Below are 25,029 nucleotides of genomic sequence, written 5' to 3'. Positions count from 1 at the left end.
AAGGTGATGTCTACCACTTATCAATCACTTACATAAATGTTCACCCTGTACTTCTGTGATAGCCTAGACCAAGTCTCTACTAGGTCCTTTTAGCTTAACGAGTATGCTCACATGACTTAATTTAGGAGACGAGCAATTTCAAGCAGAAATATAGATACATTGGTCGTACTTGAAATATATTTCTAAATGGTCTATTAATCTGATCTACAACTTACATTCTCAATTTCAATTATATTCTACTTGAAATCTATTCTAATTGAAATCTACAAATTAAACACAGATCAAGTTGAAACTTAACTTTGAAACCCAGTTTGAGTTTGGACTGAGGATGACATTTCTTTTAACTGCTGTCTGTTTCTTCAGGTTTAACAAATTGGGCAGCCTTGAGTTGCTGTTATCTTATATCTTTGGCTTTGAAGCTTTGCTCTATTCTCATGGCAGTGCTGCTAATTGGGCCTTTTGTGGAGCTTAGTAACCGTCTTCGTGCCAATCTTATGGTCTATTTTTACTATTATTGTTGAGAGCTTGGTTTAATGTACAAGTTAGAATTGGATTTGAATTGTACTTATTTTAATGAGTTTTGGCCTTCTTTGGTAGATAACGCGATGGTGTCATCATTTTCCTGGTTTAATGTTTTTGTTTTTGATTCGTTTAATTTGTTTAGTTTGAATTTTGGACTGTTATAATGTTAATTGATTGGTTATTTAGCTTGAACTGAGATTTTACGGAAAGTCAAACTAATGTAAAATAGAACAGTCAAACAATTGATTAAACATTATATAAGGGCTTATTAAGGCTAATTGGTTGTCATGAAGACTTGGTATTAGAATGCATCATAAAAAGGTAGAATTCAGGATTCCTGAGATATGATGTTTAGGATTAGGGTGAGAGAGAGAGAGAGAGAGCACCTGTTAATTTTAGTGATTGATATGAATGTGAAATATCATTGTTGTGGTTAGGTTAATGCCTTAACATGCTGTGTAATTTTTAATTATTGGCTCACTATAATGTACGACTGTACAACTACCTCTTGCGTAAGATATTACTTTGTACTCCCTCCGTATCGAATTATTTGCAACAATTGTTTTTTTACGTATTTCAAGGAGATGATTTAACGGTGTAAACGAATAAATTAAACAATATAATTTTAAGATTCTCATTCTTGATTGTGTCAAAATCATGTTGATTAATTTGTTCATTTACCCCTTCAAATTGTCTCCTTGATAAGCGTGAAAAACAATTGTTGCAGTTAAACCGATACGGAGGGAGTACTCAACTGTCAAAATCAAGGATCCTTTTTGCTCAAATCAGAACATCTTTTGCATTATTGACCTGTTTAGCTGCTATTGTTTGCACGGGTCTAGGACTGTTTCATTCAGTTTGAGCTTAGCATGTTGGGGCAATGTTTATGCCACTTGAAATTTTTGGCAACTAATGAACTAAATACATCCTCTTTCTTTTTTGATTGCAACACCTAGGTTTTTTTTTTTTTTTACCTTTTAGGGGAGGGAGAGAGAGTGAGATGTAAAAGAGTGAACTGATGTGATAAAGAGGGAGATAGAAGGAACAGATTTCCTAATTTGATGATTTTTCCATTAAAGGGAAACATTGCAATGATAAGAGAATGGAGGAAATATTATATCTTCATTTCTCACTTGTTCTTAATTGAGATGTGACTGTGATATGAAACATTCATGGGTTGGTTGGTACCTGCGGTCCTTGCCCTAAAACATGTGGCATGTTAATTTTATTTTTGGTCTGCCCATTCCTGTACTTGAATTAATTATACTGCATTTCTTATTGCTGGTTTTTTGTATGGAACTCTTTTAATAGTATAATTATCAGTCGATTTATGATGTTGTTGACCATTTCTAATTATCTAAATCTAATTTATCTTCCAGTCAAGACCGGTAGGCCCGGTTACCGAATAACTAAGCAATTTGATTCAGAGACGAAGCAGAGATCTTTTCTTTTCCAGTTAACTGCAAACTACATTGTTCTACAGAGTACTTTGTATTAGGAAAATTTTACTTGAACGTGCCTTTTGGTTTAGGCATGAATTTTTGATATTCCTTATAAATGCAGATAGAGTACCCTGAGATTGAGGATAACACAAAGCCAAAACACCATTTTATGTCTTCTTTTGAGCAGGTTAAATTAAGATTTTGGATGTATTTGTTATTATATGGGATAGATTTTTCATGTACCTTATGGCTACAAATCAGATATATGGTCACTTGATAAACATTAGAATTTCAGAAAGTATGATAATTTAGTTATTTTGAACTCAAATAGAGCTTGCTTGGTGTTGATTTACTCGGTTGCTATAGGATGTTGTATATTCGAGATTGCCGCTCATCAACCAGCATTCTGAGCTAATGTATATTCCAAGCAGATTTAGTTCTATTATTTTTACAGGTAATCCTTTATTGGTTTTGCTTGAATTATCAGCAAAATTTGAGTATCGATTTGTGTTTGAAGTTTTCTGATGTTTGATTTCTGGATATATTGCTACTAATGGCATTGGCATCTTCATGGTGTATTTGTTCAGCATGATTTTGTGTTGAAGACTTTGTCTTTTTGTCATTTTTTAAGCTTACATTTGCACCCAGTTGTAGTTTAAAGTCTAAACTGATTTTATCAGTCATAATTGATCAATGATATGAGCAATAAAAGGTTGCATCTAATATCTAAAAAGCTTGTTGTAGATTCAAATTTATTCTTGGATTTCTCCTCTTCTGCTTCTCTATTAAATATTTAGAGGTTATAGATTAGTTTGCTAAATTTCAGCCTAAATGATGGGAGTCAAACTCCATTTCCCTTTGGTTCGTTGTTCAATGTCTTCATTTTCGTTGGTTTCCCACCCAATTCCACTCTACTTCTTTTGTGATTTTGCTTAGTTCAGAAAATCTTTGCACTGTTTTCTGTGTTTTGAGATCGGATGAAAATTTATGGTTTATATTGATGAAGTTAGTTTTCTTTGCATGGTGGATTCTTAGAACACTGTTTCTGTTTCTAAGCTTATGACTGAGTGTTGATGTAATCAGTATCCATGGGCAGTGTGCTATCATAATGTTTGATGTTACATCATGGATGTCGTATAAGAATGTTCCAACCTGGCACCGTGATCTTTGCCCGTTTGTCACTTTGTTTTAGAGACCTGATATTTTTTCCTCCCCAAGTATAGTCTGAGTAGGATACTTATAATGTGGTCTTATATGCGAGCAGTGTCTGTGAAAACATCCCCATCGTTCTCTGTGGGAACAAAATTGACCTGAAGAACAGGCAAGTGAAGCCAAAACAGAGTACATTTCACAGGAAAAGAATCTGCAGTACTATGAGATTTCTGCCAAGAGCAACTACAACTATGAGAAACCATTTTTCTTCTTGATTGTAGTGAATGAAGGAATTAAGCAATCAGCAGGAGTATCTCAAGCTTAAAGCGCGTCATGAGGCCCTGATGCGAATAAATAGGCAAGATGGATCTTCACCTGTAGATTAAATGGTTATGTGCATGAACTTATGCAACTTATTCATCTGATGTTGATACATGCGAATTGATCATCATCTGGAGTTTGATCCTGCCGAATATTGTGTTGTTGCCCCTGATGCTGAGATCTTTTGGGAGGGTAAACCGTCAACCTATTAGGCATGAAGACGAGGATAGATTAAATCAGGTTGGTTAATGGATATGATAATGCTGGCTGTATGAGGAAACAGATGGCTCAGATTTGTGAGCATGTTGAACTATCTCTTAGGCGTCCGAAGCTCTTTTCTGTAATTGGTGTCAAACCTCCAAAAGGAATTTTGCTGTATGGACCTCCTGGTTCTGGTAAAACCCTTATTTCGGAAGCTGTTGCTAATGAACCTCTTGTTCTTAATCAATGGGCCTGAGATTATGTCCAATGTGGCTGGAGAAAGTGAAAGCAACTCAAGGAAGGCATGAGAAGAATGCCCCTTCAATTATTTTCATTGATGAGATTGATTCCATTGCACCAAACAGAGACAAGACAAATGGTGAAGTTGAAAGGCTGATTGTTTCTTAATTGTTAACATTGATTGATGGGCTTAAGAGTCGAGCCCATGTTATTGTCATGGGTGCTACTAATCGACCTAATAGTATTGACCCTGCGCTTAGAAGATTTGGAAGATTTGATCGTGAGATTGACATTGGTGTTTTTGATGAAGTTGGGAGATTGGAAGTGCTTCACATCCATATGAAGAATATGAAACTAGCAGAAGATGTAAGCTGTAAATTCTCTATGTTTTCTGAGTATTGGAGCATAATTAAATGGAGAGTAATTTACAGCGCGTCACTAATTATAATATTTTCGCAAAATTCTTCAGGTTGATCTTGAAAAAATATCAAAGGAAACCTATGGATATGTGGGTGCAGATCTAGCTGCTCCTTGCACAGAGGGAGCTCTTCAGTGTATTAGGGAGAAAAATGATCTCATTGACTTGGAAGACGAGACAATTGATGCTGAGGTGCTGAATTATATGCCTGTTACAAATGAACACTTTCAAACTGCCCTAGGAACTACAAACCAGCCCTCTGTGAGACAGTAAGTTTCCTTTACTAAATTTGTGGAATTCTGATATTTTCATTGACCCTGAAAATGTCTTACTCTCTTTAGATATCAACTATATTGAAAGATGAAAGAATTAATAATTATGGAGCGAAATATTTTCTTTTGCCTTTTAACTTTGATTGTATGTTGTTTCTGAACTCAGAGAATTTGATTGCTTTGAATGACAGGCCGTGGAGGTTCCCAATGTTTCATGAGACAATACTGGTGGATTGGAAACTGTCAAAAGAGAACTACAAGACGTATGTCATAAAAAATGTGTTTGATATGTTGGCATTTTTGTTCCTTATATACCTCTACTTGTTGGAAAAAGTAATTTCATTTTAAAAAGCTCATGGTTGAAGGTTCATCATGTTCTTCTGGCTGATATCAATTCTAAATTCTGACATTGTCAACAGACTGTATAATATCCTGTGGGCTGTGGAGCATCCGGAAAAGTTTGAGAAATTTGGCATGTCACCTTCTAAAGGTGTTCTCTTTTATGTTCCTCATTGTTTTGGTAAGACATTGCTTGCAAAGGCAATCTCTAATGAATGTCAAGCCCAAGCTAAGTTCAATTCATCAGCATGAAGGGACCAGAGTTGCTTACTATGTGGTTTGGATAAAGTGAAGCAAATGCGAGAGATTTTTGACAAAGCTCGTCAATCAGCTCCTTGTCAATCAGGTAAGCTGTTTGGCTTTGATTATTGATGTCAATGTTGAGTCTTCTTTTATGTGACATTGAAAGCTTATTACCATTGTTGTCTTTCTAAAACATACTTGCAATTTTTTTAGCATTGTAGTTTAGAAGGGGGAGATGCCGGTGGAGCTGACTGAGATGGATGGCATGAACGCAAAAAAAAAAAAAAAAAAGGTTTTCGTCATAGGGGCTACAAATAGACCTGACATTTTTGATCCGACGTTGCTAAGGCCTGGAAGAGGAATGTGTTGATCAGTTGATGTACATTCCTCTTCCTGATGAGAGTTCCTGTCTTCAGATTTTTAAGGCTTGTTTGAGGAAATCTCCAGTTTCTAAGGATGTTGATCGATCTATCTACTCTTGCACGTTATACCCATGGTTTGTGTGGTGCTGACATTACTGAAATATGCCAACGTGCTTGCAAATACGCCACCAGGGAAAACATTGAGAAGGTATGTTAGCCAATAGCCAATAGCCAATAGCCAATCTCATTGTTTAATAATCCATTATGACATTCCTCATTATTTCCTGCATCCGCTATGTGAAACCTTGTTTGATAATTTCAAGGATTTTCCCGTATTCTTTGTTATCCTCCTTTTATTGCTAATACGTTATCCAATCCTGCGGAGTTTTCAAATATGCTTGTTCTGAGCTATGATCATATCGAATGCTTTTGTGGAAAATTATGAAGCTCTTTTTACATATGATTTGGCATCGTAGGATACATTTAGTGATTTCATATTTAAGTAGCACATTAAGTTACGAAATTGGCAGGATCTTGAGAAGGATAGGACGAGGGTACAGAAACCGGACAATATGGATGAAGACTAAAATGAAGAGTTTTCTGAGATCAAGCCAGCACACTTTGAGGAGTCAATGAAGTTTGCTCATAGAAGTGTTATTGGTGACGCAGACATACGTAAGTACCTTACCAATCATTTGCTCAAACCTTGCAGCATTCTCATGGGTTTGGTTCTGAATTCTGCTTTCCCAACCAGACTAGCTCTATTGCCCTTACCTTTATCCCCTAATCCATGACATTTGGTGCACGACCAGACTTTAGAGTCCTTTGCCTTCCATTTAGTGCACGACCAAACTTTAGATAGGTACGCGATAAGCCTGTCAACCAAACTAGCGGATCCCTTCTTACTCTTTGGCTTGTTCTGTTTGTGATTAGGAGACAAATAATGTGGAGCATTTGTATTTTATGTGCCCTTTATCTTTGCAGGTCTAGATAAAACATGCAAAATGGTGTTAGAAATTCAAACATCATGACGTTTTCAATCAAGAACGATTCTTTGGACCCTTGAAAACCCACCCTTAAGAACCTTGAAGAGACCCTTAATCGAACAAGAACTTTGATGTGTAAATTTAATTGTGTTTAAATGTGTATTTGAATGTGTTTAGGAGTGTATTTGAGAGAGGATTTCGGCAGATTATCATTGCATGCGTGTTTTGTTTGTAATGGCCAATGGGAGAGCCAAGGGGTCTTATTTATAGGCCTAGATCATGTGAGGAGCAAGGTGGGTCGCCATTTTGTTGCCTTTTTTGCAGCAATTTTGTCGAAAATAAAATAATTTGTGATTATATTCAATTGCACGGCTTGTAATTAAATTGAATCTAGGCTTCTTGCGGAGCAATCCATGTGGGCCCCATGCTTGGAATGTTCAGGAAGGTTCCGCAATGACCTCTTTCTCTCAGTTCTGCGTTTTTGCTTCAAAATTAATAAACCGGTTTGTGTAAGTCCAAAAGTTATGGAAAAATATATTAAAATCCGTCTTAAAATATAGTGTGTTGTGTTAAATTTTCGTGATTTTTGGAATTATTTTGATAATTTTTAAAAATGTTTTAAAACTAAGAAAATTGTTGAAAATTTAAAAAATAATGCCGAAAATGCTTAGAAAAAAAAATGACTAAAAATAAGTTAAAACTATTTGGAAATTAAAAATTATTTTTAAGGGTGTCTTGGGCAAGAACAAGTGTTAATTGTAGTGTAAAACCTATCTTTTTAGAGTCTTTCAAGGCTCTAGCTCCCTCGATTTAGCTTGTGTGTTGCAAGGGGTGTTTTATCATTGACCGTCTTAGGTTAGAGACAAATGTAGGTATCTACAATTTTTTTTTTCCTAATTTTCATTAACCATAGTTAATCGTGGGATTTTTTTTTTTTTTTGATAGTGTTAATCGTGGGATTGTGGGAATGAAAGAATTAGTGAGTTCATGGGGAAATGAGGAGGAACGTGTTGTTATTTTTTAGGTTATTTTTCTTTCATTTTCCGTTTATTATTTAACTTAGAGCCTTAAAATTAGGGGGCAGTTTTTTTTTTTTTTTTTTTTATTTTTTTTAGCGAGATTGGATGAGGGTGTCTTTTTAGCGGGCACACGATTTCAAAGTTGGGAGATTGGACCATTCTCAGAGTGTTAAGTGCATAATAAGGTACTGAACTTTGCTAATAGTTGCGATTTAGGTACTCTAGTTGTAAAAGTTGCAATTAGAGTACTATCATATACCATCCGTTAACTTTAACAATTAACTTGGAAAAGGCATAGAAAATAAGAAAGTTTGGCAAAAAAAAAAAAACTTCTTCTCTTCAACTCAAAATGTATAATTTAAAATTTTGAAACTCCTATTAAATTCCTTCATTTGCCAATTCAATTGCCATCTTCAAAATTCCATTGCTGCTTTCCATTACTGAAACTCCTATTGAATTCCATATACTTCAAACATCAAAATTTCGTAAAATCAAAACAAAAAAATAAAATCAAACAACTATGAGAAACAATGAAATTCAACTTGAATTTCTGGAAATTATTACCTAAAGTAAGAAAAACAATATTATTTTTTTAAAAAAAAACCTTGAAATTGGAGAATTTTTGTTATTTATTTATTTATTGAATGCATCCCTCACAATCAAAAATTGTGGGATTGTGGGAATGAAAGAATTAGTGAGTTCATGGGGAAATGAGGAGGAACGTGTTGTTATTTTTTAGGTTATTTTTCTTCCATTTTCTGTTTATTATTTAACTTAGAGCCTTAAAATTAGGGGGCAATTTTTTTTTTTTTTTTTTTTTGAATTGTTTTTTAGCGAGATTGGATGAGGGTGTCTTTTTAGCGGGCACACGATTTTAAAGTTGGGAGATTGGACCATTCTCAGAGTGTTAAGTGCATAATAAGGTACTGAACTTTGCTAATAGTTGCGATTTAGGTACTCTAGTTGCAAAAGTTGCAATTAGAGTACTATCATATACCATCCGTTAACTTTAACAATTAACTTGGAAAAGGCATAGAAAATAAGAAAGTTTGGCAAAAAAAAAAACTTCTTCTCTTCAACTCAAAATGTATAATTTAAAATTTTGAAACTCCTATTAAATTCCTTCATTTGCCAATTCAATTGCCATCTTCAAAATTCCATTGCTGCTTTCCATTACTGAAACTCCTATTAAATTCCATATACTTCAAACATCAAAATTTCGTAAAATCAAAACAAGAAAAAAAAAATCAAACAACTATGAGAAACAATGAAATTCAACTTGAATTTCTGGAAATTATTACCTAAAGTAAGAAAAACAATATTATTATTTTTTTAAAAAAACCTTGAAATTGGAGAATTTTTGTTTTTTATTTATTTATTGAATGCATCCCTCACAATCAAAAATTGATCGTATCTCATTGAGAAATTTTTAGTCTATTAAAGAGTAAAAGGAGGGATAATGTACAAGAGATGAGAGACTTAATAGGAGTTACATTTTTTTTATGCTAAGAGAGCCCCGATGGTAAGAATCGATCCCAAGATTACCTGAAATCGAGAGGGAAGCTTTAACCACTTGAGCTATCCCTGATAGTGATGGCAATGGGTCCAGGACCCTACCCTAATTTAAGGGTATGGGTCTTAATTTTTTGGACCCTGTGGTTATGGGTAGGGTATGAGTATTATATTTATCGGGTAAGGGTATATTACCCATACCCTACCCACATACCCACTTAGTATATATATATATATATATTATATATATATATATATATATATATATATATATATATATATATATATATATATATATATATATATATATATATATATATTTTAACGGCATGCTAACTCGACACGAAATTGACCCTTTATTAACGAGTTTGGTGGAGGTTGTTGTTACGTTTAAGTACATGAGTTAACCCGACACGTTTATTAAACGGACCGGTTGTAGGGACTCAACCCGTTAATGTAAGCGACACGACACGTTTAACACCTCTAATAAAATCTAGCTTGCAAATAAAATTCAACTCCAAAAGTTAATACTTCCTCTCTAATAAAATAAAGTCAACAATTGTACTTTTTACGCATGGCGAGACAACACTTTAAAGATTAATATCTATGATTATGTATTTGTAAAAAATGTAAAAACTAAATCATAAAAATTACAAGTTAAGTCGAATTCAACCAGACCCTAAATGATTATATTTCAAACTTTACCTTTAAAGTAAAAATTGTGAATAATGTTTAAATTCAAACTGTTGCATTTATAATGTTATTTTTTTGACAGGATGTTATTATGTTACTAAAGAAGTAGATGAATTCACAAAATTGTAAAGTCAATACAAGATGGTATAGCCAGAGCTAATTTCCTAGCACGTTGTCTACGAGCATCTTCTTCGAGAACATGCTCATATTTCTGATTCCAATTCTCATCCTTAAACCGTGGATTACAAATGAATTTCTCAAGCATGACTGCATTTTTGACAAAGTATAAGGCGAGTTCAGATTCGGCTTCAAAGTGATGACTAAATGCTGCAGTCCATTCAAGTTTCCGCAAGAAAGGTAAGGTTGCATTAACTCCCTCCTTTTCCTCCAACCACTGCTTAACATCTTCTAAATCGTATTCTTCAGGACCAGAATCAGAATCCAAATCGAAATCAGAACCATATTCGGAATCAAAATCAACATCCAACTCACAATCAGATAGTTGCATCTCTTTCTCACCGGGACAATCACAACGCCATTTTATCTGTAAAAATAAAAATAAAAATAAAAAAAACTATCAAAATAAGTGGAATGATGTTGCAAAAGATGAGGGTACTAGACTACTAGTAGATGAACACGTATATATTTTACCTGCAGCTTAACATTATCCAAGACTGGACAAGCCTCTGCATAGCGTCTCAGCCGAAGAAGGTTCATATGCCTCCAATCAAAGCTATGGTGACCAATGGTTACTTGTAACTCCAAGTTCTTCACGTTAGGGAAGGAAGGTAGTAGGTGCGGGTCTTGGTAAGTACTATCAATTATCTGTATACGTATAAACAAAAAATGGCATAAACCAATTATGATAATTATGAACCAAACAGAATGACGAAGTTATTGATAAGGTTAGTTACAAAGTCTACCTGAAGAGAAAGTTTAGTCAACTGTGCAGCAAAGCAATGCATCTGCCACAAATATGGAAGCAAACTAGGGCAACGCCACCAACAAAACCGTGCATCAACGAGTGATGGAACACTAGCATATATCACATTCACGCTAGGGGCAGGAAACCCAGAGAAATTGAGGGATTCGTGGAAGTGTGAGAATTCAAACGACAAAAGATTGACAGCATGTATCTCAATTTCCTTTACAAACTGGCACCGGTGTATAGCCAAGTGTTTCAACTTTTCAGATGAGTTTATGATCTTAAGATTCTGTAGATCATCAGAGCCTTCAATGTATAGCCATTCCAAGAGGCGGAAATGAGATAAAAGCAACTCTAGTAACTCTCCACTTATGTTAACAAACCTCAGACATAGAGATGTTAGATTGCTAGACCCATTCTTGAAACACAAACCCTTGAAAAAAGTGGATGGAAAGGAGCATTGAGAAAAATAAGGATATTCATGAAAATCGAAAAAGTCTGACATAGAAAAATTTAGCTCTAACTTCTTCACTCCTTTAGAAAAAGCAAGTTTGATCCAGTTACATAAACAGTTTGAATCTTCCTGACTTAATGGGAAACAAACTCTAAAGTCATTAATGAATGGCCCACGGTGTGAAGTTACTAAGTGATGAACCCAATTCAGAAATTTGGGTTTTACATCATTATAAGATATATAGCCAGTCTCGCAATCAACCAGCGATGTCTTTCTAGCATCCAAGTCCACAACAGTAAAATAAGAATACGGAGCCAAATACCTCCAACGTCTTGAAAGGACGCTAGTTCTTGTTGCATCGTTTATATCAATTAGTTGTAGGATGGAGACTAGTATATCATCTGGTAAGCTGCTAAGCCGGTCCTTATCTTCATTTTGTACCTGTCATCAACAAGCAAGTATGCATGTCATCTCATGTCCCATTATCTTTGGGTAATCACATACATTATCAGAATTAACAAGAGTTTTCAAAAGCTCTTGATCATTCTTGGTGTTTTATTATGAAAACCTAACCTTTTGCCCGAGGTTAGGTACACAAGTAGACATCCCAAACAGCAAGCTGCGGTCACACTACGATAGAGTACTACACCCTCCACCAAACTCCGATCCTTGTACGTGTAAAATCTGCGAAACAGGTCAAAGAGCAAAGAACATAAGTAATATCTAATTTATCCATTAGACTATTACTACTCCCTGCGTATCAAAATAAACGCAACGATTTGACATGAAGTACAGAGGTAGAGAGGAAAAGTAATACCTAAAATTCCATTTATTCCATGAACAATAAGATAGCAAAATAATTGAAACAAAAACTCAAAATAATTCCAACAAAATTGACACAAAACTCTAGCAAAATAATAACTCGAACAAAATTAAAAATAGATAAAGAATTGAACACAAAATTGGGGGAAGAAGAGGGGATAGAAGAAGAATACCTTAAAAACCGAAACCCTAACTGATAAAATAAACTCAACAACCTTTCCTTCTCATTCACCTCAAAACGTATATATATATAGTACATCATATTCCTAATCCTAAAAGATAAGTATAGGAAATAAAAGATATTAACACAATTTAGGAAATCTAAAGATATATACAATATCTCCTAAATAATATCTTAACACTAACAATGATACAGTATTAAGATCGAGCAACCACACAACAATAGCAGCAGCGCAGCGCCAGAGAGAAAAACACAGAGAGGTCGTCCAGCCAGTGGGGCCTATAAGGAGAGAGCGAAAGGGTTGCATGGCAGGGTAATCAATCATCAATATATATATATAAAGGAGGAACTTTTCGGGAGCATAGAGCGCGCCACCTAGGATTGCCATGTCATCTTATTAATTTACAAATAATAAAATATAGATAATAAAATATAGAGATAATATAGATAATAAAATTTAGAGATAATAAAACTTTATTGCCACGTCATCTTATTAATTTACAAATAATAAAATTTAGAGACATCATCTTATTAATTTACAGATAATAAAATATAGAGATAATATAGATAATAAAATTTAGAGATAATAAAACTTTATTGCCACGTCATCCTATTAATTTACAAATAATAAAATTTAGAGACGTCATCTTATTAATTTATAGATAATAAAATTTAAAGATAATAAAAATTAAGAGAGATAATAAAATTTAGAGATAATGACGTCATCTTATTAATTTATAGATAATAAAATTTAGAGATGATAAGAATCTAGAGATAATAAAATTTAGAGTTTGAGACATAATAAAATGTAGAGATAAGTTTGAGAGATAAGACTTTATCTATTTCAATATTTTTTAGTTTTTTATTAGAAATATAAAACATATTTTCATATTATTTCAATTATTTTTTTCTGTTTGCGTTTCAATTGCTAAGAAATATCTACTACAACAATAAATTCAAATGACGAGAATCGAATTATCATTTGTTTCAACTGTAAAAAAAAATCAAACGAAACCTCATCAAAAATATCTCATGGTCATATCCCAAATAAATTATCTAATTGCAACGTCATCTTATTAATTTAGAGATAATATAATTTAGAGTTTGAGTGATAATAAAAGTTAGAGTTTGAGAGATAAGAGTTTATCACTCTACGGCTATGATTCACTTTACTATAAATATGCATGTTTAGCTAACAATTGACCATTTCCATATACTTACAACACTACAACTTACAACAATGGCTCACCAATATTCTGATCCAGACTTATCACGAGAAGCAAGAAAAAGACGTCGAACGATAATTAACCCAGAATTTATTCAAGGTTATACTCTTTCATACCTATAATGGTATGAATTTTACTAGCTTTATGAATCAACTATGCAAATCAGAATCTCTTATGCAATTTCATAGCCAATAATCCATCTAACTATTAACATAAAGTAAAGATAATATTGACAATTAAAGTTGTTTTTTTTTTTACTAAAAGTTGATTGGTCCAAATAGATAAGTAAAACTGCCCAAAGTGGTGATTATTGCAATGGAAAAGGAATAGATGAAGTATGTAAATCAAATCGTGTTGAAAAATCTCATTTTACAGTCACACAAAATCAATAATGTTAAGAAAAAATAACAAAAAAATATATAAAAAACAACCCGTGCAACGCACGGGCTTCAAAACTAGTTACTAAAATATAATATAATATACTCTGTATATCTTAATTAATTTTATTACGATCTTCTTATTGACGGACGCCCCTTGCGTTAATTAAGTACTAAATATATTTCCTAAAATCATACTTCCTCCGTTTTTTTTAGATGTTTCATACGGTTTTGGCACGATATTTAAGAGTTGATTCAGTTGGATAAAATAATTAAGTAAGTTGAGTAAAAAATTGAGTAAGTTGGGTAAAAGAGTAAATGTGTGAATAAAAATCTTTGGGAAAAAGTTATTTTGGGTGAATAGATGGGGTAAAGTAATGAAAGTTGACTTTAGAAAGAGATAATTCATTAATGTTAGATTAAATAAAGTAGGTAAAAATTGAAAAAGTTATTTTTAGATTGGTTTGGAACAACGATTAGAAAACATCCAAAAAGGAAACTGGAACAACTAAAAAAAGGGAGGGAGTATAATTATTAGATTTCAATATTTCATGCCAAAATTACTCGTCAATCAATCAATATCTTAAATATAATAAAGCAAAACATTGTTGATGTCATCGATGCTTACGTGGCGGCCTCTCATTAAAAATTTTCCCGCCAAAAGTATTGATGACATTATAAATAAATTATTATTTTTTTAAAAAAAACAACTATATGTCAACTCATTCTATCTTAAATTAAATCTGGAAAAAATTAAATTTAAAAAAACTATATTATTAAAAAAAAATTATCCAAACAACAACTATATATCATCTCACTTTATTTTAAATTTAATCTAGGTATCAAAAACTAGTAAAAAAAACAACAATTTTATCTATCTAAAAAACAATTATATCTCATCTCATCACTCTATTTTTTAAAATTAAATTTGTATAAATTAATTAAATAACAACTAATAAGTTTTACTCGATTTTCCAATAGATTTTAATAAAGCTACTATCATAACTTTCTATATATCTTATCTGTAAAACTTATCTAAATACTAATAACGCAGAAAACAATTGTTGTCATTAATGCTTATGTGACGGCCTCTCATTAAAAACGTGCTGCCAAAAGCACCGATGACATCAGAATTCTAATAAAATTAGATTAAAATTATCTATTGTCCCATATTTATCCAGAAAAATATATAATTAAATTAAAAAAACAATATTATATACTCCGTTTAGAGTAACAATTATATCATATCTTATCATTAATAAAAGATTAAATAATAAAAAAATACTAAATAACAACTATATTATAAAAATTATATAATTAGTAATTAAAAAAGATTCATTAAAATAATAATGATAAATATCATATCTTTCTATTAATACAAGATTAAATAAATAAAAACTACAAGATAACAACTACGGAGTATATCTTAAAAATAATATCAACAAATAAAAATATATTTATAAGAAAATAATAATAAGATTAAAACTAAAAATATATTTAATAAACAATATCTAATGTAGCCGTGCATCGCACGGGAAATTAATCTAGTAATATATATTTAGATTCACATAATATTCTAATTTTTAGTTTACTTATCTAATGCACCGCCGCACCCGGGCGCTCTTTAGCTTTTGACATTTTATTAATATCAAGTTTAAAGTAATTACCTCGTCAAAAAAAGTATAATGTAATTACACAAATAATCAAAGTATACATGGAAATATATTGTGTACTTGGTACAAAGATTTGGAATTTTTTCCTTGAATAATGCAAAAGTGGGTTTTAATTTCCAAAATATGTCCAAAAAAATCAAAATTCCCTGCGTACCGTCCACGTAGGACGGCACGCGAGAAATTTTTTTTTTTTTTTTGTTTTAACCCACAGAAACCGCTACTCAGAGTAGCGGTTTAATTTTAAAATAAACCGCTACTCGGAGTAGCGGTTTACAAATAAAAATCGCTACTCTGAGTAGCGGTTTACAAATATAAACCGCTACTCTGAGTAGCGGTTTATAAATATAAACCGCTACTCTGAGTAGCGGTTTACCTGGGCAAAAATATGGTAAGCAGATATCAGTTTTCATAATAAACCGCTACTCGGAGTAGCGGTTTTACCTAAGTTGAAAAAAAAAAAAATCTCGACACTTATAAACCGCTACTCCGAGTAGCAGTTTTACTAAAAAAAAAAAATTTCGCGTGCCGTCCTACGTGGACGGTACGCAAGGAATTTTAATTTTTTTGGGCATATTTTGGGAATTAAAACCCACTTTTGCATTATCCAAAGAAAAAATTCCAAAGATTTGTGCAAAAGATCGATCGTGTACGAATATAAATAATTAAATATTGTACGTTACAGGCTTTACAGCCAACATTCAACAAGGCATGGATGGAAACATCATTTTTTAGTCAAACCATTTTTTATTTACAGGTGACTTTCTCTTGATTAGTTGAACTTTAATCCATCTTTTGGATTAATATTATTTTCAAATTCCATTAAAATTTAAAATTTGATTTTCTCTTCTTCTTTTTGTTTTTTCAGATCAATTCGAATATATTTTTTCCATATAGATTTGAATATTTATAGTTATTCCAATTTATAGGGTGTGTTCTCTTCAACTTATTTTTACTTATCTTATCTGAACTTATTCGTACTTATCTGAATTTATCTGAATTTATTAGAACTTATTGGAACTTATTTTGTGAGAGGAAAAAGTAATGATTATACTTATTAGAACTGAACTGAACTTATCTGAACTTATTAGTACTTATATATCTGAACTTATCTGAACTTATTAATACTGAAAATAAGTTGAAGAGAACGGGGCCATATACTTGTATATTGAATTTAAGATCCGTTGTACTCCCTCCGTTTCTTAATGTTCATATCACTTTTTTTTCAACTATTCACAAGTGAAAGGAATTTTACAAAGATCTTGTTTGATTCGTATTAATGGTAGTTTATTAATATTCAATCGTTATAATTTTCACAAATATATAAGAATATAACTAAAGATATGAAGGATACTCCCTCTGTTCCTAAATGTTCTACCATTTCAGTTTAGCACGCATATCCATGGACGTTTTATTTTGATAATATCTCTAATTAAACATTACCAAAAATTATATATTATTGTAGAACTCATTGAAACGAATCAAACAACACCCCACATGATTTTATTTTGAGTTATATGTTAAGAGAAATTTAGAAGATTCTCTTATGTTGTGAGTAGTGACAAAATTCCAAATGTATACAACATTTAAAAACGAAGGGAGTACAAAACATACATTGAAAAGAGTATGAACAATAATTGACATGAACACACACACACATATATATATATTAATGTGTTATATTATATTGATTGATATTGCAATTTTATAAATAATTATAAATTATATATTGATAAGAAGAATGTTCTAGAATTAAGTAAAAAATTTATTTATTATTTATTACCTATTAGATTAGATTTAATTAGATTTACCTTAAAAATTAAATTAGATTTAATTAATATATTATAAGTAATTTTACAAAAAAAGAAAATGAAAAAAGAAAAACGTTTTGGAAGGAAAATTTTTAATGAGGTTGTGCCATGTGACCCGAATTCGGGTTGAAAAATCTTGCCCAAAACCCACAAATTTTCGAGTCGGAATCATTTGATAAGCTCTAGTCTAATTGTATTATATTCCTTGTGGTTCCTTTCATTTGACTTCTTTTCCGAAATGAAAATCATAAATGTTTGTTATGGGTGTAATTTTTTTAATTTTTAATTTTTTTTGAAAGGAAGAAGTAGCTTAATTATTATTAATCGAAACAAAGTCACAACCTGCAACATGCATGAACCAGCTAGGGAACTCCTCACACCACACTTCGACACTAGAGGACCGAACCACCCATTGAGCTAGGCGATGAGCCACTCTATTACAAGATTTACAACTACGATTGCAAAACTCAAAGGAATAAGACTCAAAATAATCTACTCCGTAGCAAAGAAATAATATCATCTACGAGCATTTGAACCAACCCGCAACGAGAAACCTCACCCTTGTTTGCGCGAATAACCACTTGCTTGTGCATCACCTTCAAAAATCACATTCTTCCACCCCATTTTAACGAATAGATGCTTCCGAGAAAGTGAGAAACACCATCTTTGTTTCATCCCCTCTCTCTCTCTTTCTCTCTCATCACCGAAAAGAGAAAGGTCTTCCTCAATTGGTTCGGCTGAACAGTCTTCTCTCTCCTCGAGATCTGCTCTCTTCTCCCTCGTTGCCGTCTCACTTCCCGACTCTCTATTAGATACTCCTACATCTCACTGGTAAGCCCCTTTTCTTCGTCACTTCACCGATTTTGTTAGGGTTTTGCGCAATTCGGGTTACAATTCAATCAATCAACATACAGCTAACTTGTTCCCTTTGTTGATTAGGGTTTCTTCCGTATTAATTTGAGCTTTTGTTTCGGCATCGAGGTTCTTCTTCATCAACTCTCTTGAACAAGGTAAGATTAACGTCTTTTGAGCTCCTAAACTCACTTCTTTTGTTTTTGCAATTGTGTATTGTGATTAATTTGATAATTGTCTCAATTTACAAGTCAAAGTTTAGCGAAATCATAGCTTATCTCAAAGAATTTCATTAGGTTTTGTTATTTGGTTGAAGTGGCTGATTTACTATGTGAAATTGATGAGTGTGATTGTCTTTTTAACTTTTTATTGTTGACCAATTGTTTGATCAATTAACCACTTGATGATTTTAAATCACCATTCTCTTATTAGAAAGATAGGTTTTTGAATTTTGATCTTTTGTGATACGTTACTATATTATGTTTTGATCAATTAGTCGATGGTGTGAAACTTAGATTGTTTGACATAACAATTAGCTTTATCAGCTCACAACACAATCTGGAGGAAGGGATATTCGGCAAATAGTCGATGAATATAAAATTGCATCCGATTACTTTCCCATATGCAGAACCTTGTTTGTTCGATCTTGAACCAGGCAGTTTGCCATTTTGGTGTGGGCAATTTGGCTAAATCAGTTGAATACATTCTCTAGGATTCTTTAATTTTAGTCATCATAAGGATTCTTTAATTTTAGTCATCACATGTTGATGTTATGTTAGGTTTTTAGTCCCTATATTATGGTTTTGAGCGATTGGTTTCCTTTGTATTATGAAGTGACATAGCTGATGATAGTATTATAATGATGATCATTGCTGAATTTATGAACTAATGACAGAATATTTTAAGAACTAATGATGATGAGTATGAATGAAAAAATGAAATCAAACACACTAAGATAGTTATCAAGCATTTGAGAGGCTTGAATTCTTTAAAACATGAGCTTTCGAGAGACTCATACTCTCCCAAGAGTTTTCACTCAAAATACATTCAACATACCTATGCTCTCTCTATTTAGCACTATTTATAGACAATACTACGCAACAAGTTCTAGAAACTTGTACCAACTTCTAGTATCTATATTATTATAAAATACCTACATGACCCTTATCCTACTAATATTGATTCATTACACATTGCTTGCAAAGGGTTAAGTTTGCTCTCTGTTAGTCTATGCTTGGTGATAGAGAATAGCTGATTGAGAAGAATTTTTAGATGTTTAGCATTGGCCATTGTCACTTTTTGTTCTTTTGTATTCTTCTTTTCTTGTTTGCTTTTGCTTAAGTAATATAAATATATAATGGAATATCTGAATGTTCTTGCATAATGCCTAATGGAATATCTGAATGTTCTTGCATAATGCCTGATCTTTGGTGTAGTTTGGTAGAGATTAATATGAGAAATCATTCATTCTTTATAGCCTTTGCGTTTAAAGGACAGCTAATTGTTTAATTATATGTGCTTTTGGTTTAATCTGTTTGCTGTTTTATTGTATTGATCTGTGTTGAACAATGTTTCTGAATCATCAATTTTCCACTTGCCATTTGTTAAGCTTTAATCCCATACGTGGGTCGAGCCTGTTTTTTTTTTTTTTTTCAATCTCTTATATATCTAATTGGGTATTTCTAAGGTGTGCCCTCGAGTTTTTTCAAATTCTAAGCTGTACCCATGGTTTTTCAAAATCGCAATCTGTGCCCTCCAACTTTTTAAGCATTATGAACAGTAATCACATTGGTTACTTTAGTTAATCATTGTTTAGCGTATATGTTTTTGTTATTAATACTTAGGCTCCGTTTGGTAGGGCGTAAAATATTTTCAGTGTAAAATGATTTTCATGGAAAACAATTTACAATGGAAAACACAATCCCAAAATTAGTTTTCCGTTGTTTGGTTCGATGTAAATAAAATGATGAAATGAAAGGAAAATGAAAGGGAAAGTAAGGAGGTAGTGAGAGGAGTGTACAAGAGAGAGAAGGAAAATAGTTTTCCCTTCATTTTGGAAGGAAAATGGTTTTCCATCATTGGGAGAGTAATTTTACCCAAAGGGAAAATGGTTTTACACTCTTTTGCCAACCAAACAATGTAAAACTGAAAATAGAGGAAAACAGTTTTCCGGGAAAATGTTTTACGCCCTACCAAACGGAGCCTTAATCCTAAAACATGATTTATTCCTCTCTCATCCTCACTCTAATAAACTTTGTTTCGCACTCTCCCTCCTCTTCTCTCTTCTTGAACTTCTTCAGGGGGCGTTTGGTTCATATTATGATATGGGTTTGGAATCAGGAATGAAACCAAGGTGGTATGGGTTTGGAACTTGATACATAATACCTTGTGTTTGGTTTCATTTAGGAATGAAAAATCTTTTTTTATTTGATACCTAGAGGTAAGGTATGAGCCATACCCACCTCCCCCCTGGTTTCTAACCCCATACCTTATGGGTTTGAGGTATGGGTTTAAAGTTTAGAAATAACTTAAACAAACACTAGGTATGGGTTTTGTTCATTCCAAACCCATACCTCATACCTAAAACTAGTGAACCAAACACCTCCTCAATGTATCTGAACTCATACGCATAAAGCTCTCGTTCACCTTCAATTTCCCCTTGCCCATGGGATTTTATTCCCCCAAAATGTGAATGCAAGCCTCCATTGGAGTGTAAATTGAAGGTCCTATGGAGTGTAAATTGAAGGTCTCCAAATCGTATAATAACCGTAGAAAGGCTTATTGGAAGTGCGACATTTGCAATTTCTTCGATTGGGTGGGCCCTAGGCCCTAGCAGTATGGTGTTAAGGGGTAGGACTGAAATGCGAGATGAAGTCGTGGATGGTGGTGGTTCCAATGTTGAATTGAAGCTTCAAATGGCTGGATTGAAGGAGAAGATTGGCGAATTGTCTTTCTCCATCTCGAATTTATGCTGCATTCTGGTGTTGGGGTTCTTAATGGTGGTGTTGTTTATGAAATTGAAATGATGCTGGGTTGTAATGGTCTTGTGATGGTTTTTTGATTTTGTACTGATTGTCTGGTGTTTTAGGAGTTGTCAATGAAATGGGGTTTTTTGGTGGTTTTCATTTTGTTAATGAAATTGTAAGTTAGGATTACTGAAGTCAAGTCTCATTTTGTATTGGCTGTGTAATCAACTGATTCAATGTAATCAGAGTATTCATGCAAATGATATTTTTTTTTTTTTTAGGTAAACATGGCTTTCACTCATTAACTAATAATGTTAAACATATTACAATCTAAGAGAAGTTGCTCAATACAATAACCAGGGGGAGAGGGAAAAAGCCTAGTTACAGCACTATCTCCAATCATGTTTCTACACGCCTTAGCCATCTTGTCCGCCACTTGGTTGAACTTCCTGCTGCAGTGTTTAATCTGAAGATCCGGTCTCTGGGTGAGCCACTGCCTGCACATAATAATCATATTGGAATAAAGGTCAGAGTGACCCCCTTTGAGGAGGTTTATGGCATCCTGGCAATCAGAATAGATAATCGCCTTAGGGAGGCTATTTGCCACTGCAAGTCGAAGGGCTTCCGATAATCGCCTCAGACTATTTATTCGAGAAGTGTTACGCTTAATGAGGACAGTTCTATGGAAGTATCTGGTGTTACGCTCTCCCTCCCCGATCCTCTCCATACGGCATTTGGATTTCCAAAGGGTTTCCTCCTGGTCAAGGGTCTCCATTATCTCCTGTTGGAGGGTCTCCATTATCTGGTGAAAAGGTGAACTGGGATGGTCCTGGAGGTACATTTGGGTTCCTTTCAGCCTAGCTACCAGACGCCTCTTCCTACGGTATACATTCCCAAAGGTTGTTTGGTTCCAGTCAATAAGGGTCTCCCTAAATGCATTAAGGCTTTCCTGGATTGACCTACTTGGGGAGGGCCATTTGGGAAGGGCACTCTCTCTAAACCTATGGTCAAGAAGCCACATTGGTTCGAAACGAAAGGGTTTCTCCCCTTGTACAAAGGCCTCATTTTGAAGTTTGAGAAGGACAGGACAGTGGTCAGATGTGATTCTCGGGAGATGCCACAAGTTTGCATTTGGGAACAATTGAAACCATTCCATGTTTGCCCACCCTCTATCAAGTCTTTCCATGATCGGGTTGAGCTTCCTTTTATTCGTCCAAGTAAACTTCGGCCCATTAAACCCCATATCAACCAAGTTACAATTATCCATAGTGGTAGCAAATAAATCAGTTTTCCTTCTAGAAACCGGTCGACCACCCAACTTTTCATTTTGATTAATGACCTCATTAAAGTCACATAGGACTAACCATGGTTTGTTTAAATTATGCGCGAAAGCCTCTAACTCATGCCATAATAATTTGCGAGTATGAAACTTAGGACTAGCATAAATTGCAGTAAGAACAAAAGAGATGTTAGATGCACGTACCTCAACTACACCATAGACTCCCTGAGCACCTTCTCCAATAACGTGGAAGTCCAAAACATGCGATTTCCACATCAGGAGGATGCCCCCCACAAACCCATCAGGTTCCAACAAATGCCACGAATCGAAACCCAAATCCGCAATAATCGCGTCAGTTTTCTCGCGGCCCACCCACGTTTCCGCAAGCACAACAAGAGAAGGGTAATGCTGGTTCATGAGAAGCCTGAAGTTAGGCTTGAAAGAAGGGCGAGCCAACCCTCGAACATTCCAAAAAAGCACCGTCATTCCCTTAGATAGCAGTCTTTTCTCTAGGAGCATCTTTAGCACCTCCTCGTTTCCTACTACCCATGGGTCTACCTCGGCTCCGGTTTGTGGGCATGTCCATGCCCTCCTGTTAGGCCAGAGAGTCACTTCTGCTTCTCGCGGGCTTTTTCTCTCTTTTCCCTCGGCCCAAGTGACTGTGATCCCCAGCTGTTTCATTGGGAGATGCAAGCGTGCAAGGAGCAAAGCATTGGAGTTGCTCTTTGCTATCATCCGCACATCCCTCTGTTTGACCCGAAGGAGTGTTCGAACCATTGGTAGGAGGGGGGTTGGGTCTACCCATGGGCCCAAACTTGCTAGCATGGCTCTTTCTTCGCTCTCTACTCCTACCTCTTTCTCGAGGAACCATTTCAAGAAAATTCTCATATGTTGGGGAAGATGATCGGCATCTAGGACTTGAGGGACATGAGCTGGACGGAAAGCCGAGTTGGAGTACATCATCAAGTGATCTGCTTGTTCGGGGTTTAACGCGGGGTTGAGAATAAGTGCTTTCACTTCCATGAACGTAAGTTCCGTATAGAATTCGTTCGGGTCTTCTAAGGAGTCCGGTACGTAGTACTCCACCTCCTCCGGATTGATCTCGACCTTGAGCGGACGAACTGGCCGGCCAAACAAAACCGGGCTGAGTGGGGTTACGGACATCATCCTTGGCTCGGGAGGAGAGTTGGGAGGAGACAAAGGTGGAGGAGGGGAGAGAGATTCGGATAGGTCCAGTACACTGGGGTCGCATGGTCTCCACATCCTTCTGTTTAAGAGGTTTTTCTTTGGGTAATACTTTCAGAGAGTTTGAGATTTTTTGGGAGCTTTGGTTTTCTTTGTGAGGTGAAGATACAGAGGGTGGATTAAATAGTAAGGGGGGGGAACGGGTATCAGTGTTTGAAAAAGGGGGGCATACCTCCGACGGGATAGGGGTCACAGAAAGCTGAGGTAAACACTCAATTTCTTCTTTCTCTCCTCCACGTTTCCCCACATAAGAGGGTGAGGACTGCACTTCTCCCTGCAAAACCTGTAATGCCGCAAAAGCATTTTGGTTCCTCCCAGAAGGATTTTGGAAACCCAAGATTTCCTTGGGACCATGCTTGTGAGGTGAGGTCAAATCTGAGCCCCTTATTTCTCTCTCCTCCAACGTTTTGTCATCCGGTTTTTTAGGGGTCCACCTGGTTTTAATGTGGCCCCTAGTACCCTTATCCGTTTGGGAGTCAACCCCAGCAGGCCTGATGACTTTTTTCTTACCTCCCACGTACTTCCATGCATACTCCTCCTGGGTTTTCTTTTCACTCGTGATTTCCACACTCCCCAGACCAGTCATGGTTTCCGGCGATCTCTTCAAACAGGACTTGGTAGCATGACCCACTTTTTGACAGACCATACAAACCCACGGCGATTCAGAGAACACGAGCTCCTGGCACGAAGCACCCAGCCAGACTTTGCTCGGAGTAGGTTGGTCGGCTTTCATGAGCACGCAAATGGCTGCAAATCGCTTCCGATCTCCCGTCAAAGAGTGGGCATCAATTTTTATTACATTACCAATAGCATTCCCAACAGCATGAAGGATCTCTTTATGGTAAAATTCAAGGGGGAGCTCAGGGAGATTAATCCATATTGGATATTGAGAAATTGTTGCTTGGGATGGTTTAAATCCCGCCTGCCAAGCCTGCACCCATACAAGGGACCCCATAACAAACCAGGGGCCATCGGACAGGATCCGAGATTTTTCTCCAGGGGCTCCACAATGAAGACTATAGAAACCCCTCCCCATAGAGACAAGGTTCACACTATCCTTCCATTTTCATACCTTTTGAAGTTCCTTCTTTAGGAAATCCTGAGAAAAGGACCGCCCAACGACCTTGCAAATTATAGCATCGTTCCATGGCTTGACGAGGTCAAGGTATCTACCTTCGGAAATGGGAACGAACACATCATCCTCCTTACAGAGGAGAGGTTGAACTTCAGCATACGGGACCGATGACACCTGTAGGGGAAAACCCTCCACAATTTCCAAGGTCCCTAACCCCTGAGAAACCTGGGTAACATCCTTAAAGGAGCGCAGCGAATGGGACGGCGGAGGGCCAGAGGAGGGGGGCGAATCTGCGGCGACGATGACGGCGGCATTTGCTGGAACCACGGGGGTCTGCTTCGGGAGACTCTGGCTCGGATTCTCGCTTTGTGCCGTGAGGGCGGTTGGGGTGGAAGAGGGTTGTGGTGGTATGTGAGGGGGTGGG

The 25,029-nt window shown here is 35.1% G+C and overlaps 3 protein-coding genes and 1 pseudogene across 3 annotated transcripts; 1 reads left to right on the top strand and 3 right to left on the bottom strand.

The window, feature by feature from the left end:
- The first annotated feature begins 1,985 nt into the window (after window positions 1-1,985).
- LOC104890718 (cell division control protein 48 homolog A-like) lies at window positions 1,986-6,862 on the top strand (annotated as a pseudogene).
- Window positions 6,863-9,650: 2,788 nt separating this feature from the next.
- Window positions 9,651-12,391, bottom strand: LOC104890719 (putative F-box/LRR-repeat protein At4g15060). Its single transcript, XM_048643347.2, has 5 exons — window positions 12,097-12,391; window positions 11,675-11,785; window positions 10,646-11,542; window positions 10,374-10,547; window positions 9,651-10,266 (listed from the first exon to the last, which is right to left on the bottom strand). The coding sequence occupies exons 2-5, from the start codon at window positions 11,705-11,707 to the stop codon at window positions 9,838-9,840; spliced, it is 1,533 nt and encodes a 510-aa protein (XP_048499304.1). The 5' UTR covers window positions 11,708-11,785; window positions 12,097-12,391; the 3' UTR covers window positions 9,651-9,837.
- An 8,977-nt stretch (window positions 12,392-21,368) lies between these two features.
- On the bottom strand, window positions 21,369-24,731 carry LOC125497041 (uncharacterized). The gene is made up of 2 exons (XM_048643346.1): window positions 22,490-24,731; window positions 21,369-21,503 (listed from the first exon to the last, which is right to left on the bottom strand). Exons 1-2 carry the CDS (start codon window positions 23,546-23,548, stop codon window positions 21,468-21,470), a joined length of 1,095 nt encoding a protein of 364 aa, XP_048499303.1. The 5' UTR covers window positions 23,549-24,731; the 3' UTR covers window positions 21,369-21,467.
- On the bottom strand, window positions 23,585-24,566 carry LOC125496775 (uncharacterized). Its single transcript, XM_048642347.1, has 2 exons — window positions 23,703-24,566; window positions 23,585-23,620 (listed from the first exon to the last, which is right to left on the bottom strand). Exons 1-2 carry the CDS (start codon window positions 24,564-24,566, stop codon window positions 23,585-23,587), a joined length of 900 nt encoding a protein of 299 aa, XP_048498304.1.
- Window positions 24,732-25,029: the final 298 nt, after the last annotated feature.

The sequence above is a fragment of the Beta vulgaris genome, chromosome 4 (assembly GCF_026745355.1).
Source record: "Beta vulgaris subsp. vulgaris cultivar EL10 chromosome 4, EL10.2, whole genome shotgun sequence".
In the NCBI taxonomy this organism is placed as follows: Eukaryota; Viridiplantae; Streptophyta; class Magnoliopsida; order Caryophyllales; family Amaranthaceae; genus Beta; species Beta vulgaris.
Note: the sequence above shows the minus strand (reverse complement) of the source record. Positions and strands in the feature narration are given on the sequence as shown.

Coding starts and splice junctions, on each gene's coding strand:
- LOC125496775 (XM_048642347.1), bottom strand. CDS start 24,566: ATGGGGAGGGGTTTCTATAGTCTTCATTGTGGAGCCCCTGGAGAAAAA. Junction 23,621..23,702: donor TGACCCCTATCCCGTCGGAG/GTATGCCCCCCT, acceptor CACCTCACAAAG/AAAACCAAAGCTCCCAAAAA.
- LOC104890719 (XM_048643347.2), bottom strand. CDS start 11,707: ATGTCTACTTGTGTACCTAACCTCGGGCAAAAG. Junction 11,543..11,674: donor TACCTAACCTCGGGCAAAAG/GTTAGGTTTTCA, acceptor TGTTGATGACAG/GTACAAAATGAAGATAAGGA. Junction 10,548..10,645: donor TGACTAAACTTTCTCTTCAG/GTAGACTTTGTA, acceptor ATACGTATACAG/ATAATTGATAGTACTTACCA.
- LOC125497041 (XM_048643346.1), bottom strand. CDS start 23,548: ATGTGGAGACCATGCGACCCCAGTGTACTGGACCTATCCGAATCTCTC. Junction 21,504..22,489: donor GAGTCTATGGTGTAGTTGAG/GTACGTGCATCT, acceptor TATTATGTGCAG/GCAGTGGCTCACCCAGAGAC.